Source organism: Cryptotermes secundus, unplaced genomic scaffold (assembly GCF_002891405.2).
Source record: "Cryptotermes secundus unplaced genomic scaffold, Csec_1.0 scaffold582, whole genome shotgun sequence".
Lineage (NCBI taxonomy): Eukaryota > Metazoa > Arthropoda > Insecta > Blattodea > Kalotermitidae > Cryptotermes > Cryptotermes secundus.
Window position 1 is genome coordinate 14,550 of NW_019724752.1, and position 26,054 is coordinate 40,603.

Consider the following 26,054-nt stretch of genomic DNA (forward strand, 5'->3'; position numbering starts at 1 on the left):
AAGAATGGGTCTGGCATTACAGCATCTCAATCACTACCACGATGAAGGACACAATATGCTAGCCTGAACTGTCACAGGTGATGAGTCTTGGGTTCACCATTACCAGCCCGAGACAAAGCGTACATCAATGCAGTGGAAACATCCTGTGTCGCCTGCCAAAAAAAGTTTAAGGTGACACCATCCTCCAGGAAAGTGAAGCTCACAGTCTTCTGGGATCATGAAGGCATACTGCTCACTGCATTCCAGCCTCAAGGACAAACCATAAATGCCGACTCCTACTGTAACATCCTCAGGAAACTTTGTAAGGCCATTTAATGGAAGCATGCAACCTGTCATGCATTATGAGGTAGGCCATGCTGTGTGAACACGCCTGGTTCTGACAGCAGCCCAAAGAATTTTATGCTGCTGGTTTTCAGGGGCTTGTGAAACTATGGGACAAGTGCCTCAATGTACAGGGAGATTATGTTGAGAAATAAAAGCATTTTTCAAATCAGTACTCTTAAAGTTCTGTATCCATTTGCAACTTACTTATTGACTTACCCTCATATATTCATTCAAAATGATCTAAATTTTACTACTAGATATACAAAAATATTTTAAGGAACAAGACATGGAAATTGCAGCCATTAATTAAAACTTAATGAGAAAAAGGTAATTATTTTCTGTATATACAGAGCCCCAGCTGGCGATTATGACTATTTTTTAAACAAACTGAACTATATACTTTATTTTATTCATAGGTATAACTCAGAATTTATCTTATGTGGGGCATAAATATTAATTATCTAGAAAATAATAGTAGGAAATCAAAGTTAGATGACATGTTATTCTTATAACCTAAGCAATACTGTATATTTCCCTACAAGAATTGCCAATAATTCAGCCACTTTGATAGATAATATATTTATTGATAGCAGAACAAGTTATACCATTAAACTGTGTATCAATGGACTGTCTGATCATGATGCGCAGCTCATAACATTTAAGAATATTACTGAACCTAATAATATAATTGGATCTATCCTTGCTAGAAACATTAATAAAAATAGTATAGCTGAAATTCAAATGTTATTAAGTTGGGAACAGTGGGACAATATTTTTGGAAATAATAATGTTAATAATATGTTTAACTTTCATAATACTTATTTAAGATGTTCTTACAGCTGTTTCCCAAAAAAGGAAATCAAATGTAATATTATTAAGAATTAATGGGTTACAAAAGGGATAATGCCTCATGCAAAAGAAAGAGAGCACTCTTGTTATTATGCAGACATAGTGATGATTTAAATCTTAAAATGTATTATAAACAATACTGTAAAATATTATCAAAAGTAATTATATCTGCAAAAAAATCATATTACAACAGAATTATTCTTAATTCTAATAATAAAATGAAAAGTACCTGGAAAATAATAAATGAGGATAAAGGGATAAAGGTATTCATTCCATAATGGCAGATAATAAAGTAATAATGAATCAGAACAAAACCTAAAATGCTTTTAATAAACACTTTCTATCTATAGCTGATTCTATTACATGAGATAATAATAAATATATAAGCTCTAATTCATCCAATTAATTACTCAGTAAATACGTTTAGTAGACCTTTTACTAAAATGAATTGGCAGTATGCCTCCAGTTATGAAATTGAAAAAATTATTAAATCACTGAACACTAAAAACTCATGGATATGATGAAATTTCAAACAGAATAATAAAGTTCACCATTTATAAATTCTTCAGTTACTCATATTTGTAATGCAGTACTTAATACTGGTATTTTTCCTGATAGATTAAAATTTGCTATAGTTAAACCACTACTTAAAAAAGGGAACACTCATATATATCCAACTATAGACCTATATCATTGTTGACTTCTTTTTCTAATATCATTGAAAAACTCGTATATGCGAGATTTATTACTCATATTGAAGCAAATAGTCTGTTTGTAGATGAACAATATGGTTTTAGGACACACTCCTCGACTGAGAAGGCAACTTTTACATTGATAAATAATATTTTAACTGCGATGAATAATAAGTTAATGGTGGGAGGCGTTTGATTTTGTTAACCATAAAATATTATTGGATAAATTGGAATTCTATGGAATTGACGGAAAATTCAAAACACTTATTGCCTCTAAAAACTTTGAAAACAATTTACTACTCTTATTTTGGCTCTGTTACGAACTATGGTCTATGCTTTTGGGGAGTCTCGCCTCATAGTATAAAAGTATTTAGAATACAGAAGAAGATAATTAGAATTATGATCGGCTGTAATAGTAGAGTTTCATGTAGAGATCTCTTTCGGAAATTGGAAATTTTGCCTTTGGCTTCACAGTATATTTTTTCACTCATGCTCTTTGTGGTTAATAATAAAAGTCTCTTTATTCCAAATTCACTAAATCATAATATAAATACAAGACATATTACAAATTTCTATCAACCCATAGCAAATTTTACGGTATATCAAAAGGGAGTGTATTATATGGGCATAAAAATTTATAATAATCTTCCTTCTTATATAAAAGAAGAGTCACTCAACCCTAAGAAGTTCAAAATTTGTTTAAAGCGTTTTCTTTATCTTCATCATTTTTATTCTGTGGAAGAATATTTCCAATATAAATCATTATAAGTTAATGATTATGCATTCACTAGAATCACCTGTTGATCGTCCTGTTTTTTATTAGTATTATTCTAGTCATTTAAGCAATTTCTGTGATATGTTCAAACTGACATTGTCTAAATTTAAACTGCATGTTTCATCAAAATTAACTTATATGACTGGAATCTATTTGATTCTACATGTTTTGTTTCTGATTTGTTTCTGTTTTTGTATTTGTATTTTATACTTTTTTTTATTTATATACTTAGTTCTTGCTCTATTAATTTTAAGAATAATCACTGTACGGACATGTCCTATATCTCACTTGTATTGTGGATCCATGGAACGAAAAATGAATGAATGAATGAATGAATGAATGAATGGATCTTATTTGACAGGTAGACAGACATCAGAGAGTTGTATTGGGTAATAGAGTTGACAGTAACAACCCATCCAAATGCGGAACAATTAAATGCAGTGTTCCACAGGGCTCGATTCTTTGTCCCTTGTTTTTTCTGCTTTATACTAATGATTTACCTAAAATATTAAATAAAAATAATAATATGGTATTATGTGCAGATGACACCAGTATTATAGTAACTGACACTAATAATTTAAACTTTGAAATAAATCTTAATCAAACTTTCAGAGATATAAATACATGGTTTAATGCTAATTTCCTTACCTTGAATTTTAATAAGACTCAATATGTCAAGTTTCGACCTAAGAATTATTATATCACTACTAAAATTAACTACAATCAGATAAATTTAACAAATGTGACTGAGACAAAATTTCTGGGATTTATTATTGATGACATTCTTTCATTGAAACAGCATAGTGATTATGTTATTAATAAAATTTCCATTGCATGTTATGCATTGAGAAATATATAATATATTGTCCCTTTAGATACATTAATTTGCTAATTTACATTCTATCATTAGTTATGGTATAATTTTTTGGGGTGGCTCTTCTTGTGTTAACAATGTCTGGGACACTACAAAACTATTAACTGGGAAGTTAACCAAAGTAGCACAATTCCAGAATTAAAAGTCAATGGAGAGGTCATCGGTAATAGACAAGATATAGCAGATTCCCTGAATAGTTTATTCTTATCTGTGGTTGAAAAAATTAATAATAAACCATTAGATTACTTGCAACAAGCTTTTAATCATCCTTTCCCTAGTATAAAATACCATGCCGTAACGTCTACTGAGATATCTAAAATTACTAAATCTCTAATAATAAAAGGATCTCACGGCTATGATGAAATATCAGTTAAAGTTCTAAAAATTAGTTCTCCATTTATTATTTCTCCACTAACTTATATTAGCAATAAAATGCTATCTTCTGGTATATTTCCCAATAGACTAAAATATGCTGAGATTAAACCTCTGTTTAAGGGTGGTCATAAAAAATATACTACTAATTATAAACCAATTTCCCTTTTAACTTCCTTTTCAAAATCTTCAAGAGGATTATATTATCCAGAATGAATCAGCATGTCTATGACCATAATATGATAGTTAATGAACAATTTGGTTTTAGACGTCAATCTTCAACTACTAAAGCTTCCTATGTATTAATTAATGAAATATTAGAAGCATTAAATAAGCAAAAAATCATATGTGGTATTTTCTGTGACTTAAAAAAGGCTTTTGATAGTGTTAATCATGGGATTTTATTGAACAAACTTCAATTTTATGGAATAGATGGTAAATTTTATGATTTAATTACATCCCAATTATCTGAGAGATATCAGAGAGTTCTAATAACAAGCACTGACTTGAGTTACATTGGTACCTCCAGTTGGGATAATGTAAGGCATGGTGTCCCGCAGGGGTCCATTCTTGGTCCACTTCTTTTTCTCTTTTATATAAATGATTACCTAAAATTTTTAATAACTCAGTAAAATCAGTTTTATTTCTGGATGATACAAGTTTAGTTATTAACAGTTACAATAATATACAATACAGAAATGATGTAGATATTTCCTTTGCTTATCTCAATGATTGGTTTAATTTAAACTTATTAACTCTAAATTTTAAGAAAACTAAACATGTTCAATTTATGAAAAATTATGTTAATTATCATAATAATGTGATTTTAAGCAGTACAAATGTGAAGTTTTTGGGATTAGCTATTGAAAGCTCATGTACCTGGAAAGCTCATATATCCCAACTCATGCCTAAAATGTGCAGGGATTGTCACTCAATGAGGGTTATCAAGCCCATTATGCCTACAGACATTAAAAATGGTTTTTGCCCTATGGAATTAATTTGGGGGGCAATTCTTCTCATATGCACATTTTCAGAATTCAAAAGACAATAATTAGAACCATGAGTGGGTTGAGATCTGGGGACTCTTGTAAAGATGCGTTTAGGGATTGCGGAATTTTGCCATTGCAATCCCAATATATATTTTCTTTACTGATGTTTGTTGCAAATATGGGTTTATATCACACAACATCACAAATTCATGGCCTTAATACTAGGCGTAAATTTGATCTTCATCGCCCTCAGACAAATTTGACAACTTACCAGAGAGGACCTTATTATTTTGGTATTAAACTACCTTTAAATATAAGAGTTAATCCATAATATTAAGTAATTTAGAGCAGCTTTAAGTGCCTTTTTACATACTAATTCCTATTACACTTTAGATGAATATTTTAATTAGGGATAGTTTCTTGTTTAGCTATGGCCCATTATTTGATCTATTATCATGTATATGTTATAATTTTCTATTATCTTATATACACATGGTAAGTTATGTAGTTGCTGTGATGTGTAGGGGTTCCATAAGCTCGATTTATTGTTGTGGATTTACATGCATTGTTCTGTATCCAATGGCTTAGGTATTGTATGGATGTGCTGGAACGTGTAATATATAAAAACACAATACATTAACATGATGCGCTCCCTATAACGGAATGTTTATATGATTTTAGAAAAAAAAAATCTCTTTGAATGCTTAACCTCGAAACTAGAAGTTGACGAATATCCACCTCTACGCCCCCGCCGCTTTACCGACGGGGAATGGAGCCCCTTCGATTAAAGGTTGGGCGGGCTACAGAAACTGGCTTAACGTGGCAGACACGAGAAATATTTCTACACCGGCTGGGAACCTAACCCCGATTTTCCGTAATATGGTCACTATACTACGCTATCCTTCCTTCGTTGTTCGACATATTATTAGTCTGTTACTATTACTGTTAAAGTTTTCTCTTTATTAACAGATGTTTTACCTACTCGCTACATTATTCACTTCCTCTTCCGCACAATAATACCGATATGACGCTCCTTGCAGAAAAGGTAAAATCGGTTAGAATCTTGCCGTTATTGTCAAACACCGGACTTGGAATTTTTAGTCTACAGCCTTTTTCCATCAAATATGTTCCTACGTTTAACATGTAAAAAAAGTATTACATTATTACCACACTTTTCTCTTCCCCAAACGAAACAGTCAGCACGCGTAATTTGCACACCATTCACACGAGCACTGACTTGAATGTAAAGAACGATGATCCCTATGTTACCGGCCTTACCGGCTATCCACGTCGTCCACGTCGGTACACGAAGTCGTCACACTACAGCCGTTTGAACGGTTTGAACCGTGAAGTAACATTCGTATTAAACTGCCATCTATCGTCCTTGTTCAGCATATTGCTTTGAAATAGTTGCAGCTACTGACGACACCTCAATCGGTAAAAAGGTTAACTACTACCGACTTCCCCCCCCTGCGCGACCGAAACCTGTGTTTACAAAATAGCAATGAATCATTTTTCCACCCTAGTCTATTGTATTGGTCAGGTTATTACTCATTGTTTTTAGAAAAGAAATTATCTAATATCACTTCACCCACATTGTCACATCCCCCCAAATGTGTCTCCACCTTGTGGTGGTGGGGCTTGTGTGACTCTGTGACCTGAAGTGCTATGCCGGCATAGTTTAATTACCGGTAGAGTCACCCATACCGGAAAGGTCAAAGGGTAGAGTCCAGATCGTCCAGATCCTCCTGGTTGGGGGTTGGGCATGAGGCTAACAACCTCATCCTGTAAAATGATTTTGTTCAGAAACCTAACGACCTGCCTTCGATAACTGAAATGTATGGGAAATGGACTTAGCAAAGGACAAGGAACAATGATATTGTGATGGCAAGTTGGAATGTATGTACAATGCTGCAACCCAGAAAGATGCAGGAAGTAGCCTAAGAAATGATATGCTACCAAATTGACATTATGGCATTGCAAGAAATAAGATGACGTCAAAAGAATGGAAGATAATGCAATGCAAAATAGAATGTTAAAAGGAAGGCTGTATTCCAAAAGAAGAAAAGGATGAACCCTGATGAGATGGCTAGACGATGTTGAGAACGACCTGAAGAAGATTAAGGCGAAAGGATGGATAGAGATAAGGAATAGAGAGCAGTGGAGAATGCTTGTAGAGTAGGCCAAGGCTCATCCAGGACTGTAGCACCGAGTTTGTACATAGGTAGGTATATTGTAATGTGATTTAGTGAATATAGAGAGGGTTTGGATTGGTAATTGGATTTATTGAACTATTACACATCAGTGACCACAAGTAATTATAACTGTTTCACTAATTCACACATTATAGCTCACTAGAGCACGCACTTTTGAAGTCTTCTCAGTTTGCTGTGTCATCACCAGTCTTCCGGTAAGGGCTTTGGATGGTGGACGTTCCCTTTCCTCTGGGTTCCTGACCAGTTCCCCAGCCTCAGCTACCAACTTCTAACAGCAACAGCTCACAATTGCCGCACCTTAGCAGTTCTCTAGCTAGCGCATCCACCAACCAATTCACTCCACTTCACTAACTGAATGCCTAACTCCTCACTAACTGTCCTGTTTATAACACCTCAACACTGGCTGCACAGAAATCACCATTCCTGGGTTCTTGTTTACTGGTCATTACTTAGTAATAGAGGGGTTGGAGTATGAGTCCTGGTAGGGTAAAAAACTTTCTCTTCTCCACGCCATCCAGACCAATTCTGGGGCCCACACTGCTCCTTATCCTGTGAGTATTGAGGGCAATTCCACAGGGGAAAAGCAGCCAGGGCATGAAGCTGACTACTCATGTCTAACTAGTGGCAAGGTCAAGAAAACATGGATCTATACATCCACTCCCCCATACATCTTCATGGCATAATGCTTAATTAGTTAAGCACAGATACAACTTTACCTTTTGTGTGGTATTTTAAATGTTTCTAGACAGCAGCTGGAAAGATAAAACATTCAGAACTGAATGGTATATCTCAATTAATATGTGCTGCCACAAATTTGTGTGGAGGAGAAGTGAATGAGAAACAGGAGGGCAAGTGAGTGAGACTGTTACGTGTCATTCAAATGCAGAAGAGGGCTTCTCCAGCGCCATCACCTCTAATCAAAATATGACACACTACAGAGCAGTATGAAGTGAAATGATGGTAGAATTAGAACACCACTGCCACCATCTAACTGAAACCCAGGAACTGAAACACAAGGACCTTCTGCCATACAACTGATTACTGATTAAACCATACAATTAACTGCAGTATGGAAGAGTGGTCTGTAACAAGCTAAACTTCCTACTATAAATGTACCCAGGAGCTGGGATAGTGTAGTTGGTACAAAGTTGAAATGTTTGAGCTGATAAAAGGTTGCAGGCTGGACAAAAATCTTGGTCAATTTAATTCTAAAAAGGTTGTCACTGTTGAGTAATGCACTGAAAAGTGTTTCCGGTCACTTGATGTATCTTACTTGGACCGAGTAAGATATATGGTTGTGTTAAGTGTGTTCAAGTTGGCAGAATTAACTGTTGCAGAAAAAGATAAGTTGATGGAAATAAGAAATGAAAGAAGACTCAAACTGAAGCACTCATCAACAGATATAGCCGGATCCTAGTTGTCTCTCAGATAGGAGTACCCCATCATCACAAAGAAGGCAAATGAAGCTCATCTTCCTTTCTCTGTATCATATCTGTGTGAGGCTGGCTTCCCTGCTATGAATACAATGAAGAGCTTGAACAGGTTGCAGCTTCAAACACTGGAGGGGGAGGACTTGATGGTATGCTTGTCAACCATCCAACCTCGATCAAGGGACATCAATGGACATCACCAAGCATGGGATTATCACTGATATTTTTATGCTTATGTTCAAGACTTTTTATTTCTACTCATGCTTGTATTTAAAAAATCTTTCCTTACCCTCTTTATACTAATTGTAAATACAAAACATTTATATAGCATTAAAATTTTTCATCACAGAGCAGACTATTTTATTCAAAACCTGATTTTTCATTATTTCATCAAGAAAGAAAAGAGGGCGTGTGACAGAGAGAGAGAGAGAAAGAGAGAGAGAGAGGGGACATTTTTTTTGGAGGCCAATGGAATATGTCATAGGATTTTTTTTTTCATTTCAATATTTGGAATAATAAGAAATATGAACTTTACTTTTAACAATAAATCTTTTTTGAAATCCATGATCAACATTATTTTTAAAAATAACACGATGATTAGAATTGTAGCTATTCCACTTTTAAACACAATCTTAATACTCATTTTATATGATAAAATCTCTCTTTAAAGAAGCTCATGGTATGCCTTGATCAGTGTGCTGTGAGTTGAAAAAGGTTGAACATCTCTGGTTTACACGTATAATTAGAGAACTGGGAAGGAGGATTCAAATCACATCTCAAATCTACTGAAAAATCTTTATGGTATGCAAGCTGTTGTGAGTTACCATATATGGTATTCTTAACGTATCAGTCAACATCAGTCTATAATAAACAAAGCAATACTACTGTATTCCTCTTGATTTATTATAGAATTGTTGACTGATATATTAAGATTACCATCTACTAAAACACTCTTGACACTGCTTTGCCATACATATTGGCAAGAGTATAAAATCAATTTCATAATACCTCTGGGTTAGTCTGCAGCAGGAAACACAAAATTACAATGACACAGTTGCTTTCCTAGATGTACAGCCTTCGTCTTGCATGACATGGCAGAATAATTAAGCCAAAGGCCTCCCACTTTTTGGGTTTAAGAATCCTATTTCCACATATCTGGTAGGACTCCTCAGACAGAGCATCAGCTGGTTATAACCTCTACCTATGGACACACTCCCATGGTCTCTGAATGCAAGGAAAACAAAAAGCACCTCAAATGCCACAGCCCATATATATATATATATATATATATATTCACACATTGACCCCTACCTCCCCAGCTGCACGTAGCGGTAACGTAACACTAGAGTAATAGGCAAGTAATCACCCCGTATCCTGGTAGCTATGCAACGCGCGGTGATGTCACGAGCGGAGCCGACGTTAGCCGAGTCCCCGCGACCTTGAAGATATGCAAAGCGAATCAACAGCGGTGACGTCACCGAGGGATATCGCGGTTGCTAGGCAGCAGTCAACAACTCCGGACAGCGTGGCTAGCAACACGGCACCAGACAACAATTGTCCGATCAAGGCTACATAAGGAGCAGCGAAGTCTATTCACAGTCAGTTGTACTGTGGCTGTCGCCGAGTGCGTTATCAACGACTTCTCAGTTCGCAAGTTACGAGCTACAGCCGCGTGTGCGATAACCAGTGATAACCAGTGATATCTGAAGTGTGTAATTCAGGGAGACTTGTATAGCTCCCGCGTCTTTAATACGTGAAGACTCTTGAAGATAGTGTTAAGAGATTTTGTTGTCGGGTTTGTAAAGTGTGGAAACCCGTAATATTGTGATAATTAATTGTAGCCGTTATTTGTCGATTGTTAAATAAACCAATTAACCATCTCTACGGCGTCTTCAGTAACCAGAAACACGTTACAATATATATATAAGAAGTCAAAATTACAGAAGGAATAACACTCATATTAAGAAATTAGGCTTCACTCATGTAATTTAAAAAGAGCAAAAGTGGAGATGATTGGGAATGATAATTTTAATGCTGCCAAAAACTGTATGGCAATTCTTATACATTGCTTTAACAGCTTGGATTATCATACAAACCAGTAACATTATGGAGTAAATTTTGTATAAAAATTGTCTCCCTCCTCTCCTTGGAAAATCCCCGTACCTTTTGAAGCGATTTTCTCCTTATATTGCTTTATTTTCAATTTTTACATTTAATACATGCATGAACGTATAGTGACCGGCTACAGGCTGGACGACTGAGGGGTCAAAGTTCGAGTATTGGTAGGGTCAAGAATTTTCTCTTCTCCAAATCGTCCAGACCAGCTCTGTGGTCCAATGGGTACTAGAGGATCTTTCCCTGGAGGCAAAGCGGCCAGAACATGATGCTGACCACTCACTTCCAACGTGCCAAGGTCAAGAAAATGTGGACCTGTACATCCACTCCCTAATACTTCTTCATGGGGTAGTGCTTAATTTGTTGAGCATAGGGACAACTTTACCTTTATACTCGTACATGAGTGAAAAGTTCTGTCTTCTGGGATATAACTCTGTGGTATTGTCGATTTCAGGGTCGAAGAATAAGTCTGGTAAGAAATCAGTGCGAAAGGGGTGGTCTATATCCCAGAGATTAGACTTCTTTGTAATAACTGCTGCAAGAACCTCAAATCCTATTTAATATGTGTAAGTTTATTTTTTGTTTTAAAATTGAATGTGTATATTGTATTAAGAGTGATCCAACCTACTTTAACTAATATGTTTTCAAATTTACACTAGCATCATAGTTTTATATGAATTGCATCATCATTAGCATATTTCACACATATCACTTGATGGCCTATCTGGGCCAGAACATGTTGTGAGTGGAATAATAAAACCATTTGTAAGATTTGAGGCTTTCACAGCGGTGACTATGAAGAAAGCAGTCTTCTGGGAATTGGCACGGTGCATATGTGGTGTTAACCGACGTTTCGGAGGAATGTATCGCCTCCATCTTCAGGGTAGAAGAAAAAATATAAGAGGCAAGCGAAGAGGCTTTCTTAATAAAACCATTTGTTGACATGATGGTAACTCCTCTGTTTTTATTCATTGGCACCTCAAACAGGATGTAACTAATACTATAGGGCTATAAACTTCATGTAGCTTATTGTGTTCCAAATTTGGTATGTAGTAGGAAATAAGAAACTGACCTTCTTATGTACGAGGGAGAGTCAGTAAATAGGTCACAAATGGAAGTAAAACAGCTGTAATGGACGTAATAGGATTTCTGTGCGTATCACTAGGTAGCAGCACAGTCCAGCTTTATGACATTGTAGGTAGCAGATGTGCATGTGCATGTTCAGAGGCTGGTTTCAGTAGTCACAATGATGACCGTGCATGAAGAGTGTAATACCAAAGAGCAGCCTTCTGTTGTGAGATACTTTTTGTGGGCAAAATAACTCAATGCAAAGGATATACATAAATAAATGTTTCCTGTTTACAGTGGGAAGTTTTCGTCACATAAAGAGGCTCACAATTGGGTCAAGAAATCATCTCAAGGACATCTGAACGTAGTGGACGATGTCCGACCAGGTGCAGAAATGGCTGAAGCAACAGTCAAAAGACTTGCATGCTGTAGGTTAAGACGCACTGGTAAAGCAACGGAAGTGTTAGTGGAGGATATGTCAAGAAATAAATGTTTTTTCCAGGTTTGAATATCACATGTTTTATGTTTTATATCCATTTGTGACATATTTACTGACCCTCCCTTATATATTACATATAATAATGTGGATGTTAGGTTATGCAATCTTACACAAACACTACATAGACACAATCATGGGAGTGAACAGCTGAATACAAAAAAGGCAGAACAAACCAGCACACTACACCACTAGGCTCAAATGTGTAAAAAAGGCGTAACTGCATCCTTTTCATCCGGTCTCTCCTTCTATGTGGTCCTTGCCATGACATCCACCTCATAACAATGGCAGACTGAAAGAGGGAGTGGAAAATCTCTCCGCGTCACCAATATGAGATGCTGTCAACTGCTCAGAAATAACCAAAACCGAGGATGAACAGATTTTTGCTATAATGAACTCTACACTGTGCCACACACAAAGAACATGGCATCAACACACTAAGCTCTCTCAAGTGTCCACCTGCAATAACATCGAGCAGAAAAGTTACATGCCTGGATTTCTCTGAACACTGAACCTGAACTGAAATTTATTATTTGAAGTTTATCTACTGACACCATCAGTAACTAAGACCAATGAATGAATGTATAAGGCGTGGGCTTTCTCGGCCCTTGCACCATGACCACACTGATCTATTGTGCCTTCCCTTCCCATTATCTCCTCAATAGTCCTGCGCTTTGAATGAAGCGTAGGATTTTGTACGTGGGGACGTCAAAATAGTCATTTGGTTCCATAAAATATTGACCCAAGTAACGCAATCTTAAATAAGCTAAGGCCTCACATTTGCACAGGATATGTGTGGCTGTTTCATTTTCTATCTGACACCTCTAACAAGTAGGACTATCACTTAGTCCCAGTTTGAACAGGTGTCCTTTGAGATGACAAGTGTCCTGTAAGTAGTCCCACCACCCATCGTAGCTGGTTCCTGTTAACTTCAACAGTTCCTTCGCTCGTTTAGTAGAGGGTCCTCGTATGAGTCCCTTTGCTTGCCTGAGTCCAGTCAAGGATCCCCAGTATTTCTTGTGCTTCCTGTTCGTCCAGTCCCTGTTTACCTGTCTGGCAACTCCTATAGAGATGCCACAGGCTGGTTCAGGTCCTATTAAAGGATGTTCAGCTCCAATCTTGGCCAATTGGTCTGCTATTTCGTTTCAAGCAATACCCTCATGTCCCGGCACCCTTATCAGTTGTACCCTGTTATGTTTGGCCAGTTCCATAAGAGTTTGGTGGCAATCCCAGACAAATTTTGAGTTGATCTGGTGTTTGTCAAGCGCTTTAAGTGCAGCCTGGCTGTCAGATAGAATGTAGATGTTCCTATTTCTGTAGTTAACTAAGACTATATAATGTTATTGATATTGATGACAGGACACAGTCCTTCCCTTAAATATTGATTTCATCCCCGGTTGATTGGCTGAAGCAGTTTTAGTGCACTGGTCACTGTGAAAGCTTCAAGACTTATAGCAATTCAATAATATTATTATTATCACATTTTACAAGACCTAATCTGATCCATCAGAACTTTTGAAGTGACTTTCTTGTATTTACTCTTCAATGACCTAGGTCTAATATACAGCTTTGGCTCTATGGATACACATTTGTATGTATTTGCAACTAAAATGTGTGCTGAAATGATGAAACAGATTCAGTGCATAATATGGCTAAATTCTGATATCAGAAATTTTAATTTAGTTAAATTTTAATTTCAATTTAATAGTATAAATAATATTTCACGTACTGTACATGAGGTACAAAAATGGACATTTCTTATTTGGTGCTCATCGTAATCTTCCATTTCATCACATTACTCTTGAAATCAAGACTTCAAACGTTGGGCCACCAGGAGCAAGCATAAAGTGGCAAAGATGAACACGCTCCCTGGCACTGACGATAGAATATATTGCTGCTTATCTGAAAATAAAATATAAGCAAAGTATTTTAGTCCACAATTCATGATCATCTCCCTGACAGGGATAATTTATAAATGTATAGATACATTTTTGATAGCATACTATCATCTGGGAAGTGAAATTTTACAGCGTTGAAGAGCACACCAAGCAAGTAGGCAGTAGGTAGAGTGCCTGTTGCTTCCTTGGCCTACCATTACAGGTTATTTTCTTCACAGTGTCCAGACCAGCTCTGGTTTCCATAACATTTTTCCTTCCCACATAACCTACTTTTAACTTGCCTGGAATGGCACTTAAACCTGTTCACTGACATTATTAATGCACACCATGTCCCAGCCAACAGCATGTCTTTTCTTATATGAATATATAACTTCTGTGCTGACATGAAAACTGCGAGTCAGGTTTTGAGCAAGGCAATGGCCCACATGGTGTGCTTAACCAATCTGATAAGCCAACCCAGACTGAATATTTTTCCCATCTGAATCCCCCTTATCAGCAGTGAGGTTAGCAACTCACAGAGAAGAACAATATGATGTGACAGATTCTTCATGGGTTTACTTCACAGATGGCACTAGTGGTAAGCACAAAATAGTTTCACAAATTCTCCAGTTAATACTATATATTGGTTTTCATGGACTTGGTTTGTTGCATACAAATTTTCACCTCCCTTTCTATCTTAGTTTGAGGTCTGTGCATGCTTTATCACAAATTTGATTATGTTGTATTTTAGTGTCCTGTTGCACTGATTCATATTCATAATGTGTATGTATTAACAGTCTTCAAGTGCATACAATCCCATCTACCACTTCTACACTACATGTTTCGGCAGTATGCTGCCATCTTCAGGTGTATCGATCTGTCAATTATTTCACTGCTTGCCTTTATATGTCCATTTACAAATAATATTAAATTTCTATATGTCCTTACATAATAATAAAGTTTATGTATTTGAAACTTGTTAAAACTTATTATCTCATATGTCATATTTTAAATTTGTGTGTATTATTGATCATTCACATGGGAGTCGTTCTACTTATGTTTCTAATGTTGTGTGTATATTATGTCTTATGATGTGTTCTACTCTTGTGGCTGCATGCGTTGTATTGTCGGATGTAAAACATGTAGTGTAAAAGTGATAAATGGGATTGTATGCACTTGAAGACTGTTAATACATACACAATATGAATACAAATTTAATTGTTAAGTTTTCCTCTTATCTCCCACTGACAAAGCCTGGTCTCAGGTATTAGATATGTGTAGTTATATTGACATGGATTGTCCAGCAATTGAGGTCAGCTCTAAGGGACCCAACAGAGTAGATGACTCCTCCCCCCACCTGAGGATGGAAACAGATCCAGTTTTTGAAACGTTGTGTTCTCTAGTTTTTAGAATATCATACGATGGACATAGTCCTGTGGGAGCTACCCACATTGAATCAAGCACTAGCCAATCAGTGTGGACCATGGCAGCTACAATGCCCATTGGTTTGCAGGCTGTTAACAACAACACATAAAGATGCAGATCTCTGACACACCGCGCGTGAATCACAGTCTAGGAACCATTCACTGCTATGCAGTGGAGGAATTTCCATTGTCTGAAGTGCTTGATTCAATGATTCTCAGTGTTTTACACAATCACCAGAACCGTTTAGGATCTACTAGCTATCATTTAGTTGGTACACATGTTTTAATGTTTACTATTCATACCTTCTTCGTGCAGTTCTGTATTTTCCTCATCATCCACCCAACCGAGACTTCTTTCAATGGCCATCCTCCACCGGGAATACTTCATGTCCCGCTCTTGACAACAGCAAATAAGAAACATGACGCACAGTGAGATGTCTGAACATGGGATGCATCACTATACCAAGTGATTCACTTGGGCGAGACACAGAACTGAGAATTATAAATCACACAGTAACTTACTGACGAAGACAAAACTTGAAAAGTAGTTGCGGAGAAAACAGTGTACAGAAGATGCTAAAATTGGTAACCTCCCATCTGGAAACAGTCCACCATGATGCTCCATGTCTGTATAAATTACTCCACGCAATACGCGGAATAAGCCTGAACAAAATGGTGTGAAACAGGCAAGCAGCCACCAGGTCAGTGCCACAAAGTATGGTATTGACAAGTTCTATTTTCATCAATAAATTAATATGTGATTTATAATTATTAGTTTGGGTCCTCTTCTGAGTGAATCACCTGTACTTTAATTCCAGTGCAGAGGCCACAAACAATTTAAGCTCAGAAGCACAAGCTGGCCAAATTAAACCAGTACAACTGTTTCTAAAATGCACCTTCCTACACTGCAAATAATGTTTCAGCTTAACTTAAAATGTTATCTTACATATTACAGTTCAAATATATGATCTTTTCTCTTTTTGACTGGGCACCTTAGCAGAGGAAGTTTCAAATCCTTGACAAGCTCTGCCAAGGGGCCCAAATTCTTCAACTGTATTACAAAAAACAGCACCAGAGACAAAATGTGGTCTGAAGGCAGAGGGAAAATGTCCAGAAGTCTCCAATCTCCTTTTCCTGCCTACTACTTTTTCTTTTTGTGTTCCTGTCAGCCCTTTCCTCTCTCCTCAATGTCTTCCAACACTGGGCTACATCACCCTTCCATGGGTCACCACATAGGTCTCCTGCTTCTAAACTTTAAATCCCATGCCATTCTCAGCAACCCCATTCTATCTATTCTTTTTACATGACCAAACCATTGTAATCATTATGAAGTCATGAAAATGACTGTCTTCCAAGATGAAGCCATTCACTCTGATATACCATCACAAATATTTTGGAGGAACCTGCTGCCTCCATCTTCAGGGTAGAAAAGTGAACCAAGTGTGGGAAAAAGTGGTACTGATATATGGACAGGAAGAACCAAACAAAGGGATTACATCATGTATATAGCACCACGATGAGACCCTCAAACTTCAAAGTTGGATGTAGTGAGACCATACGAAGTTAGATGGGGCAACTGTTTACAAGCAAATGATTATACAGAGCAATTCCATAGCCGCCCCAAGGAGGAAACATTAAAATGTGTTTAAGAAAAAACACTGCCCACGAATAGTGAGAGAGATAGATGCATGGCATATACAGTGCTAGGATCAAGTTAATATGTCACAACAGCAATACAGACCAAATGACAATGGAAGGCCTAGCACAACAAACATTGTTAACACCATACTTAATTTCATTTTAACCCTGAAATGATTTTAACAAAAAGTGGGAACAACCATTTAAGAATAATACCAAGAATAATGGTGTTTTAATAGGTTTTAATAGCATAATATTTTATATCTTCAATATTTTATTGATTTTAAGACTCTTAATAAATTTAAATGTTTGTTTACACATGATTTTAAGTTCAGTGTAAGAACGCCACAACATAACTGTGCATATAAAGATGATTAGAGAAGTGACCGAAGTCCATTATATATATTTTTTTCATTTCATTGTATTGTGTAACACACCAGATAAGAGTAATATATATATATATATATAATTTGCAATTCAATGGTAATAAGACTGGTTAATTGTACTGCCTGAGGTTGGCGCTATGAACCGAAACACATGGTGACACGGTATTCCAGACCAATGAAACTCTATTGTACAGAACAGAGTGTGAGTGAGTCATTTGTTGAATTGTTGTGTTTGACAGGAATTAATACAATAATTTATATATAGTATATCACAAAACAGGATGCATTCCTTAGAGATTAAATATTAATTACATACCTTAAAGATAAGCATTGTGTAGCCTGCTTATAGACAATCATAAACAGCCTGCGAGATATGGCACCCAGAAAGTACAATGAAAAAAGTATACAAATATCAGGGTTATGAATAAAGAGTTTATCAGCTGCAATCAGAACTGCATCTGGCCAGTCACTAACGGTTTACAGAAGACACTGAAATGGTCTACCATTACAGTCAATGCATATCTAAGCCCTGTTGTGCCACAAATTCCTGGTACACTGGAAAATGTCAAGCATAGCGCATATCGTTGTCCCAGCCATTTGACTGGCATAGCTCATACCACATGTTACATCAGTGGCAGTAAGCAACAGCCTTCAGAAGGCCCCACAAGAAGTAGGCAGGGGGGAGACTGGGTGATTGTGGAGGCCACACAACTGGTCCATGTGAGCATGGAACATCACAACAACAGAACATCAACAGTAGTGACCTCATATGAATTTGTAAACAGAATGATGGGTTTATCTGTTTTGTGGTGTCGCCTCATAGTTGCCATACCTTACTAATAAAGCAGTTGCAACCATACACTTATATGACTATTTCTGGTTGCCTGTAAGTGTAGAACACAATGCTTCTATTTAATGTAATTAAGTAACACTCACCTTGTATATTCTTACAGAGACCAATGTGAGGTATAGTTCACAGCAGGGCAAAGTGACACAATACAGAACATCATGGCAGACACATACAAATATTATGTTTTCAGACAATATCCATTGTCCTGTCTTTATCTAAAAACCATCCTGTTTATTTTTTAAAACACAACGTTTTGGAGACTGGATTCTGTCTCCACCTTCAGGTAAAACCCACTCAGTTGGGCCCAACCAATAGAGTTAGTCCCTATCCCAGAGATAGGGGCTAGATCTATTGACTGTGATATAAAGAGGATGGTTTTTAGATAAAGACAAGATGATGGATAAAGTCCAAAATCTTAATATTTGTTTTCCTGGAATATCATTATAAAGCCTTCCCACCAACCACACAGAAAATAGTCTCTCTATTGTTGGAACACATTTACTGAGCAATCACATACTAACGGTCATGGTGCCGACCGCATAAAAAAGCCACACTTCCATTCTTGCCTTGCGTGTATTCAGTCACGAGGTGTTTAACAGTCAGTTACCTAGCAACACTGTGACCATCCACGTTACAGTGCTCCCTCCTTAAGGGTGTTCACCCTGAATAGACTAACAGTGCATCACCAGTCCTTTTCTTCCGAGGTCTGCGCTTGCAATGTCTTCTTTTTCTGTGGCTTGGTCATCTCTTGAGGTGACTATTCTCCAGCTGCTATATCCGCTCCTGAGCGATAGTATAGCAATGGTCATGGCACCAACCGCATAGAAAACACTGCACTCCCACTGTTGAGTCGTGTGTATTCGGTCGCGAGATGTTTAAAAGTCAGTTACCTACCAACGCTGTCTCCATCCACATTACAATACTTCTACTACCCCTGCACCACCTGTTTACAAGCTCTGTTAATTGCGCTCGCCACATCAAATGTGGATCTTTGACTCTGCACTAAGCTCAGAAAGCAAGGCTTCATGGATTAAACATCACTTGGAACTCACTCTCTTTGTGTGTACATGAAACAGATCAGCAGTTATGAGGACAGACTATGAAGAGTACTGTTTCTGGGATGCTAGGCCACACAAGAAAGAAATCAGTAAGATTTTCCTTGTTCCATACTTGGAGGCAGCACATTCTTCTGAAACATCTGTGAACTCTATCAAACTACCATTCATACCATCATCTGTAAACTCTACCAAACTACACTGCATAACATCATCTGTGAACTCTACCAAACTACACTGCATAACATTTCGGCAGACAGAACTTCTCATAGTCACTGTCATGGCAACTTGAGACGTTGTTGGTGATTGCTACATTATCCTACACATTAAAAATATTTCATAAGCAATGTAGTAAGATTCATCATGTATGAACTTACCATCTTCCGAGATTGCCGGTCGGAATGTATCATTTCCAACAGCTTGAAGATTGGTCAAATCCCAAACTTCAATTCCATCTGCACTTCCAGCAGCCATTGCAGCCCCAAGTGCAGTGGTTTCTGTCATCAGTGGCCGAACTGTACAAAGCAAAGCACTCTATGCTGATACAAAGATACTCTTAGACTGCTACAGACTTTCAATGAAAGTTGAAATCATCATATAACGTAACATAAAATCATACCACTATAAAAATCAGTAATTATTCCATGGAGTAGAGAAGCTAACAGTTGCTCAGTAATCAAGTCTTCTCCATTCTTCATGAAACCTGAAGGTTCATTACTGTTTTCACAGGAGCCTGCCAACTAACTCCATGGACCAGAGTCTTTCTTCAGAGGCTAACAGTTGCTAAGCTTGTCAAGATTTCCTCCTTTATGAAACCTGATGATTCATTACTAAGTTTATATGAAGCCACCACTGAACCTGAACCAAATGAGTTTAGTTAACACCTCCCTATTTCTGTAATATACAGAATGTCCCAGGTGGAAAGGTCAGTATTCTGGGAGGCCATAGTATCGGTCATTCTAAGCAAAAAGCGTATATGTACACACATTATATTCTGAACAGTTTCTGAGATAGAGTTATTTCACTGTACAGTTCAAAAACTGTTGATAAGAAAGAGATATTGTGTACTGTTTATAATACCGGTATTTACTGTTCAAGTGACAAGGTTGGTATGGTTAACCTAATATAATACATTTTTTAAAATTGCACCGGCAACATGAATGCTCTTTGTAACTCATGCGAGGACATGGCATGTTGCTCGCCTGTACAGAGTACAGTGTACTGTACAGTGAAATAGCTCTATCTCGGAAACTGTTCAGAATAGGACACATGAACGAATAAAATTTTTCTTAGAATGTCCGATGCTATGACCTCCTAGAATATTGATCTCTCCTCCTCAGACACCCTGTATATTCTTATCCAATCCTCTAATCTATACCTAGTAAAAGTAAAGAAAAATAGTAAAGCTATCCCTGTAACAGGCCATGAAAGCCCATAGGGTTGTGAGATGTTGAGGGTCACACATTATCTAGACAATCGGCTCAAAGATGGTGGTAAGGTTGTCAGCCTTACGCGCCGGCAACCATGTACCCCAAGAAGATTCCTGGTACTCATTTCCGTTAGAGGCTGAGTCGACCCCAGGGCCATAGTGCGGCTGGAAGGATTAGATCAACTGAAAAAGATCCAATGACCTCATTGGGACTTGAACCTGCAACCTTCCGGTTTGTAGCATAGTGCCTCAACCATCTACACTACCGCGTGCCCCCAATCTATACCTAGACCTTTCGCAAACCCGTTCACCTTAATACAGGTCTGTCATCCAGAAGAAAAAAATATATTTTAAAAACAAAACATTTAAGATGAGGTGATGTATGCAGTAGGTGATATCGGACACTCACTTGGAGTATCCTGAGTTTTAATCCATGTGTGGTCTTTCCCTGCTCACACTCTGAAACTTTCAAAAACATGGGAAATGAGAGGAATGCCAGGCTCTCATCCTCCACTGTTAGAAGTACACACTGGAGGTCCCCTCTGATGACCATAAGCCTATCACTGGAGGTTACAGAATCTGCCCTCCTCAGAAATTGATTCCGCATCCTTTCCCAGGTAAGCACATGATAGAAAGGTCAACAAGGATCATATGTGGAGGCACAGAGCAAACAACATCTCGGAAAGTGACGCCCCACATTCTATTTGTGGAATACAAAAACCTGTACACCAGAATATGGAACATAACTGACATGCACTGAGCACAATATTCCACACTTCTAATCTGGGGGTTCTCCATTTGAATCTAGGCAGGGACACTTACTAGCCTGAGGAGTTCATGGTTTTCATCAGTCCAACCAAGCAAAATACAGATAGTACTATGATTAGGAGATAATACTCCCTTCCAAACCCTTGCCATTCATCATTCATCAGTATTTCTATTGGGTTATTTAACAATGCTGTCAGTATCTGAGCTGTATACGGTAAAGCCTTTATATAAAGGAACCACACAGGCCACACATTTTGTTCTGTTTTATATAGTTACCCGAAATTAAAGCAAAATTCTGTTTATGAATACATTACTTCATATGTTTCCCCATCGACGTACAAAAGTGGCATTGTTTTCACCACAATATATACACTGTTTACCATTCGCAGCAGACCGGCAAGGTTCTTTCCACATACGCTGTTGACCGAGAGGCTCAGCTTTCAATTAAATTTTAGCCTTGCAAATTGTATCAAAATGTTCAGAATTACTGTGACGTAAAATTTCTGAAGTGGTCTGGTGCTATTTAGAGCACTGTGGTATGTCGTATGTCTGCACTCAAGTTCTTGGAGAAGTTCCATATTCTTCATTTTCTTCCTTCCCATCAGCTTGATCTTCCTTACCCTGCAGGCAATTCTCAATTATCTCATCAATTTCCTTCCCATCAGCTTCCTCTACTTACCCTGCTGGCATTTCTCAATGATCTCATCAATTGCCTTCCCATCAGCTTCCTCTACTTACCCTACTGGCATTTCTCAATGATCTCATCAATTTCCTTCCCATCAGCTTCCTCTCCTTACCCTGCCGGCATTTCTAAATGATCTCATCAATTTCCTTCCCATCAGCTCCCTCTTCCTTACCTTGGTGGTGTTTCTCAATGAACCTGTCAATTTCCTTCCCATCAGCTTCCTCCTCCTTACCCTGCTGGCGATTCTCAATGAACTTATCAATTTCCTTCCTATCAGCTTCATCTTCTTTACCTTGGTGGCAATTCTCAATGAACTCAGTGATTTCCTTCACGTGAATGTTAAAGTAATTTTCTGCCCTAATACTTGATGAAATAACAAGTAAAATTTTAAAAGCTTGCACATCACTCATCAGTCGCCCATTAACTCACATTTGTAATCACCCACTCATGACTGGAATCTTCCCTAACTGTCTTAAGATTTCAATAGTAAGACCACTATACAAAAAAGGTGACAAATCTAGTATGTCAAACTATAGACCAATCTCACTATTAACTACTTTTTCTAAAGTACTTGAGAAATTTATGTACAATAGATTAAGCCATTATTTGCAGACTAATAATATACTGGTTCCAGAACAATTTGGCTTCAGGAAGGGAATATCAACTGAAAACGCAGCCTTTATGCTAACAGACAGTGTATTAAAATCTATTAACCAGAAAATGCATGTAGGTGGAATATTCTGTGATTTAGCTAAAGCTTTTGATTGTGTTAATCATGAAATTTTGTTAACTAAATAACAATTTTATGGTATTCAGGGAACAATGGCAGGTTGGTTCAGATCCTACCTTGTAAATAGAAAACAAAAGATTGAAAGAAATCACCTAGTGCAACCCAAAGTACTTATTCAAAATGGGGAACAATAGACCATGGAGTTCCTCAGGGGTCAATTTTAGGTCCTTTGCTTTTTATAATCTATATAAATGACCTTCCTCCAACAATAAATACCCGATCAATACCCATAATATTTGCTGATGACACTAGTGTAATAATTTCTGTATGTCATTCAACAGTGTTCTCTCTCATATGAGTAAATGGTTTGCTGCTAACAAACTGGCCCTGAATCTGGATTAAACAAATATAATAAAATTTATAACAAATAATATCCATTAAGCATTGGATATAATAATAAATATATAGAAGCGTCAGTACACACAAAATTCCTTGGCTTACAAATTGATAACCACTTAAACTGGAAATACCATATCGATCAGTTGGCTGTGAAGTTAAGTGGGGAATGTTATGCAGTAAGAGCTTTGTTACATGTCAGTTATACAGTGAAATCAGTTTATTTTGCTATTTTCACTCTATAATGAAGTATGAATAATATTTTGGGGTAACTCATCTGACAGCAAAAAGGTATTTACATATATAAGAAAACTGTTAAAATCATGGTGGGCATAAAACCTCAAAATTCTTGTAGAGAGTTATTTAAAAGATTACAGATCGTACCACTTCCATGTGAATATATATTTTCATTATTAAGCTTCATTATAAATAGCAAGAACATTTTCAGACCAATTCAGATGTACACAGTGTTAACACAAGAAACAAGCACCATCTACATAGACCTGTTGTTAACCTGACACGTTTTCAGAAAAGTGCATATTATTCTGGCATTAAAATTTTCAACAATCTACCATCTAGTCTCAAAAGTCTAATGAATGAAAAGGAGCAATTTAATTTAGCACTGAAACAATACTTACATACACACTCATTTTACTCTCTTGATGAATCCCTACTGTCTAAAAACGACATCTAAAAACATCATCAGTTGATTTGTCAGCTGAAAATTCCTCTGTGTTGTTTGCAGAGATATTTGCTTTTCTACGTCACCTATCCAGACTACATACAGTATCTTGAACTGAGATGGACTTGGCAAACTGGATGGCCGAAGATGTGGGCTTCCATGTTGACTAGCAGAGATCATACGAGCAGCTTACAGTAGTTGAGCTTCACACATTTCATAACTCCTTGGTCCATCAGCTGAGATACACTTGTAGTGTTGAGGAGGAACCATGTAAGCCAGGCATCTGATAGTTCAAAGCAAGAATGGCAAGTCGCATCGTACTAAAATAACATTACATTTCTGTTGTTTCATGTTTGCATTAGATGTTCTCAGCCATTCCTCCACAACATAAGATGTCATCTGGGTTTATCTGATGGATTTCTAGTTTATCTAAGTTGACAATCTTAACACACTGCAATTCAGCAGTGATCATGGAATCTGAGTTTGATTCCCAACATGGGCAGAGATTTGTCTCTTCTCCGCAGCATCTAGCCTCTTAATTTAATGAGTACCAGGGGGGGGGGGTATAAACTGGCTGGGGTATGAAGCAGACCACTCACCTTTATCAGGTGTTGAGGTTAAAACATGTGGAGCTATACCTCCATTCCATTACACAATTTTATTGTGTGCTGCTTCATTAAGTACAAGGACAGCTTTACCTTTTTACCTTTATAAACCCACTCTACATTTCAATAAGATGAAAATGGCATCTGCTGATCTCTGTAAAGAGCTGCAGAATTTATTAAAGTAAGATTTGCTAATTATAATTCCTTAACAGAATACCCAAAGCCCCTCAACTGGTCTGTCTTCAGACCTGCTCCCCCCTGTAATGGTGCCCACAGATACGAACCTACCGGAATACCACATAGGTCTGCCTGTAACTGCATCACATAATTGTTAACTGTCATTCCTCCATCTACAAGCAACTTTGTAAGAGGAATGCCACAGTCCTTGTTCATTGCATCCAGGATGTCTCTTGTCTGAAAGCACACAGCTTCCAAAGCTGCACGAACTATAGCTACACTTGTAGTGTCTTCTGTTATGCCGCAGATAACACTGAAATCAAGGACACAGGAATAACATATGTACTTGACACATGACACATAAGCACAAGTATACATGAACAGCACAAAAATTGTTCACACTTATTATAATTTACTCAGTTTTCTCTATTTATTTGTACCAAACAGGCTGAATTTGAATTTGGGACGTATGAGGTTTAACTCTTGGCCAGGACACTGGCTATCACAACAAGTTTATGGTTTTCCTCAGTCCCTCTTTCAATTATGCCATGATTGCTTCCTTTCAAATTCTTCCGAATTCATTATTCATCCACCACCCAATCGTTCAACTCATCCTTCACTAAGTTACTGCTAGGCTGGTAACCCCTCTTAACCTTTAACGGACGAATGTCACAAATGAATGACAGAGGCAGCAACCCGAGTTGGCCGAATGTCACTGATTTATGACACAGGACACGTGCACTCTTTGTCAGTGCTGACGGTTTTATGTTGGGTTTGAAACCAAAACAAACCCACGCAGGGTCATGTCAGAGGTTCATTCCTTAGCTCTGAACATAGAAATCGTTTATCACGGTACTGGCTTCGATAATATTTACGTTCATATATGAGTGTTCGTGGCCTGGGCTGCCAAATATAGCCCAGCTTTGTTCTGAGAACTGAAGGGGAAATATTCGTCAGAGCTTGCAGATCAGTGCTTCAAGAACTTTCAAGAAAGTGTGAAGTATTCAAGGAATCTTTTTCAGTGGTGAAATATCAGTTTGGAAGTCAGTGTTGGATTGTGTAATATTTCTTTTTCACGTAAAAAGGTGAGTGTCAGACTATCATATATTTGTAAGTTTTGAAGTTTTCACGGCGATGACTATGAAGAAAGTC

General features: G+C 37.3%; 1 protein-coding gene and 1 long non-coding RNA gene across 6 annotated transcripts in view; both read right to left on the bottom strand.

The window, feature by feature from the left end:
- Nucleotides 1–6,148, bottom strand: part of LOC111862916 — a 9,552-nt gene extending 3,404 nt beyond the window's left edge. For all 3 annotated transcript variants that reach the window (XR_002842510.2, XR_002842509.2, XR_004512848.1), the window contains exon 1: nt 5,858–6,148. This is a non-coding gene — a long non-coding RNA (uncharacterized LOC111862916). The remainder of the gene's footprint in view (nt 1–5,857) is intronic.
- Nucleotides 6,149–13,654: 7,506 nt separating this feature from the next.
- The window catches only part of LOC111862920 (glycerol kinase), a 23,365-nt gene continuing 10,965 nt past the window's right edge, over nt 13,655–26,054 (bottom strand). For 2 of the 3 annotated variants that reach the window (XM_023848777.2, XM_023848776.2), the window contains exons 9-12: nt 25,010–25,215; nt 19,808–19,945; nt 15,805–15,897; nt 13,655–14,102 (exon numbers count right to left, since the gene is read on the bottom strand). In XM_023848777.2, the coding sequence (XP_023704545.1) occupies nt 14,008–14,102; nt 15,805–15,897; nt 19,808–19,945; nt 25,010–25,215 (532 nt within the window). In that variant the 3' untranslated portion in view covers nt 13,655–14,007. Of the gene's footprint in view, nt 14,103–15,804; nt 15,898–19,807; nt 19,946–25,009; nt 25,216–26,054 lie in introns of those variants that run through there. The other variant, XM_023848778.2, reaches the window with a different exon arrangement.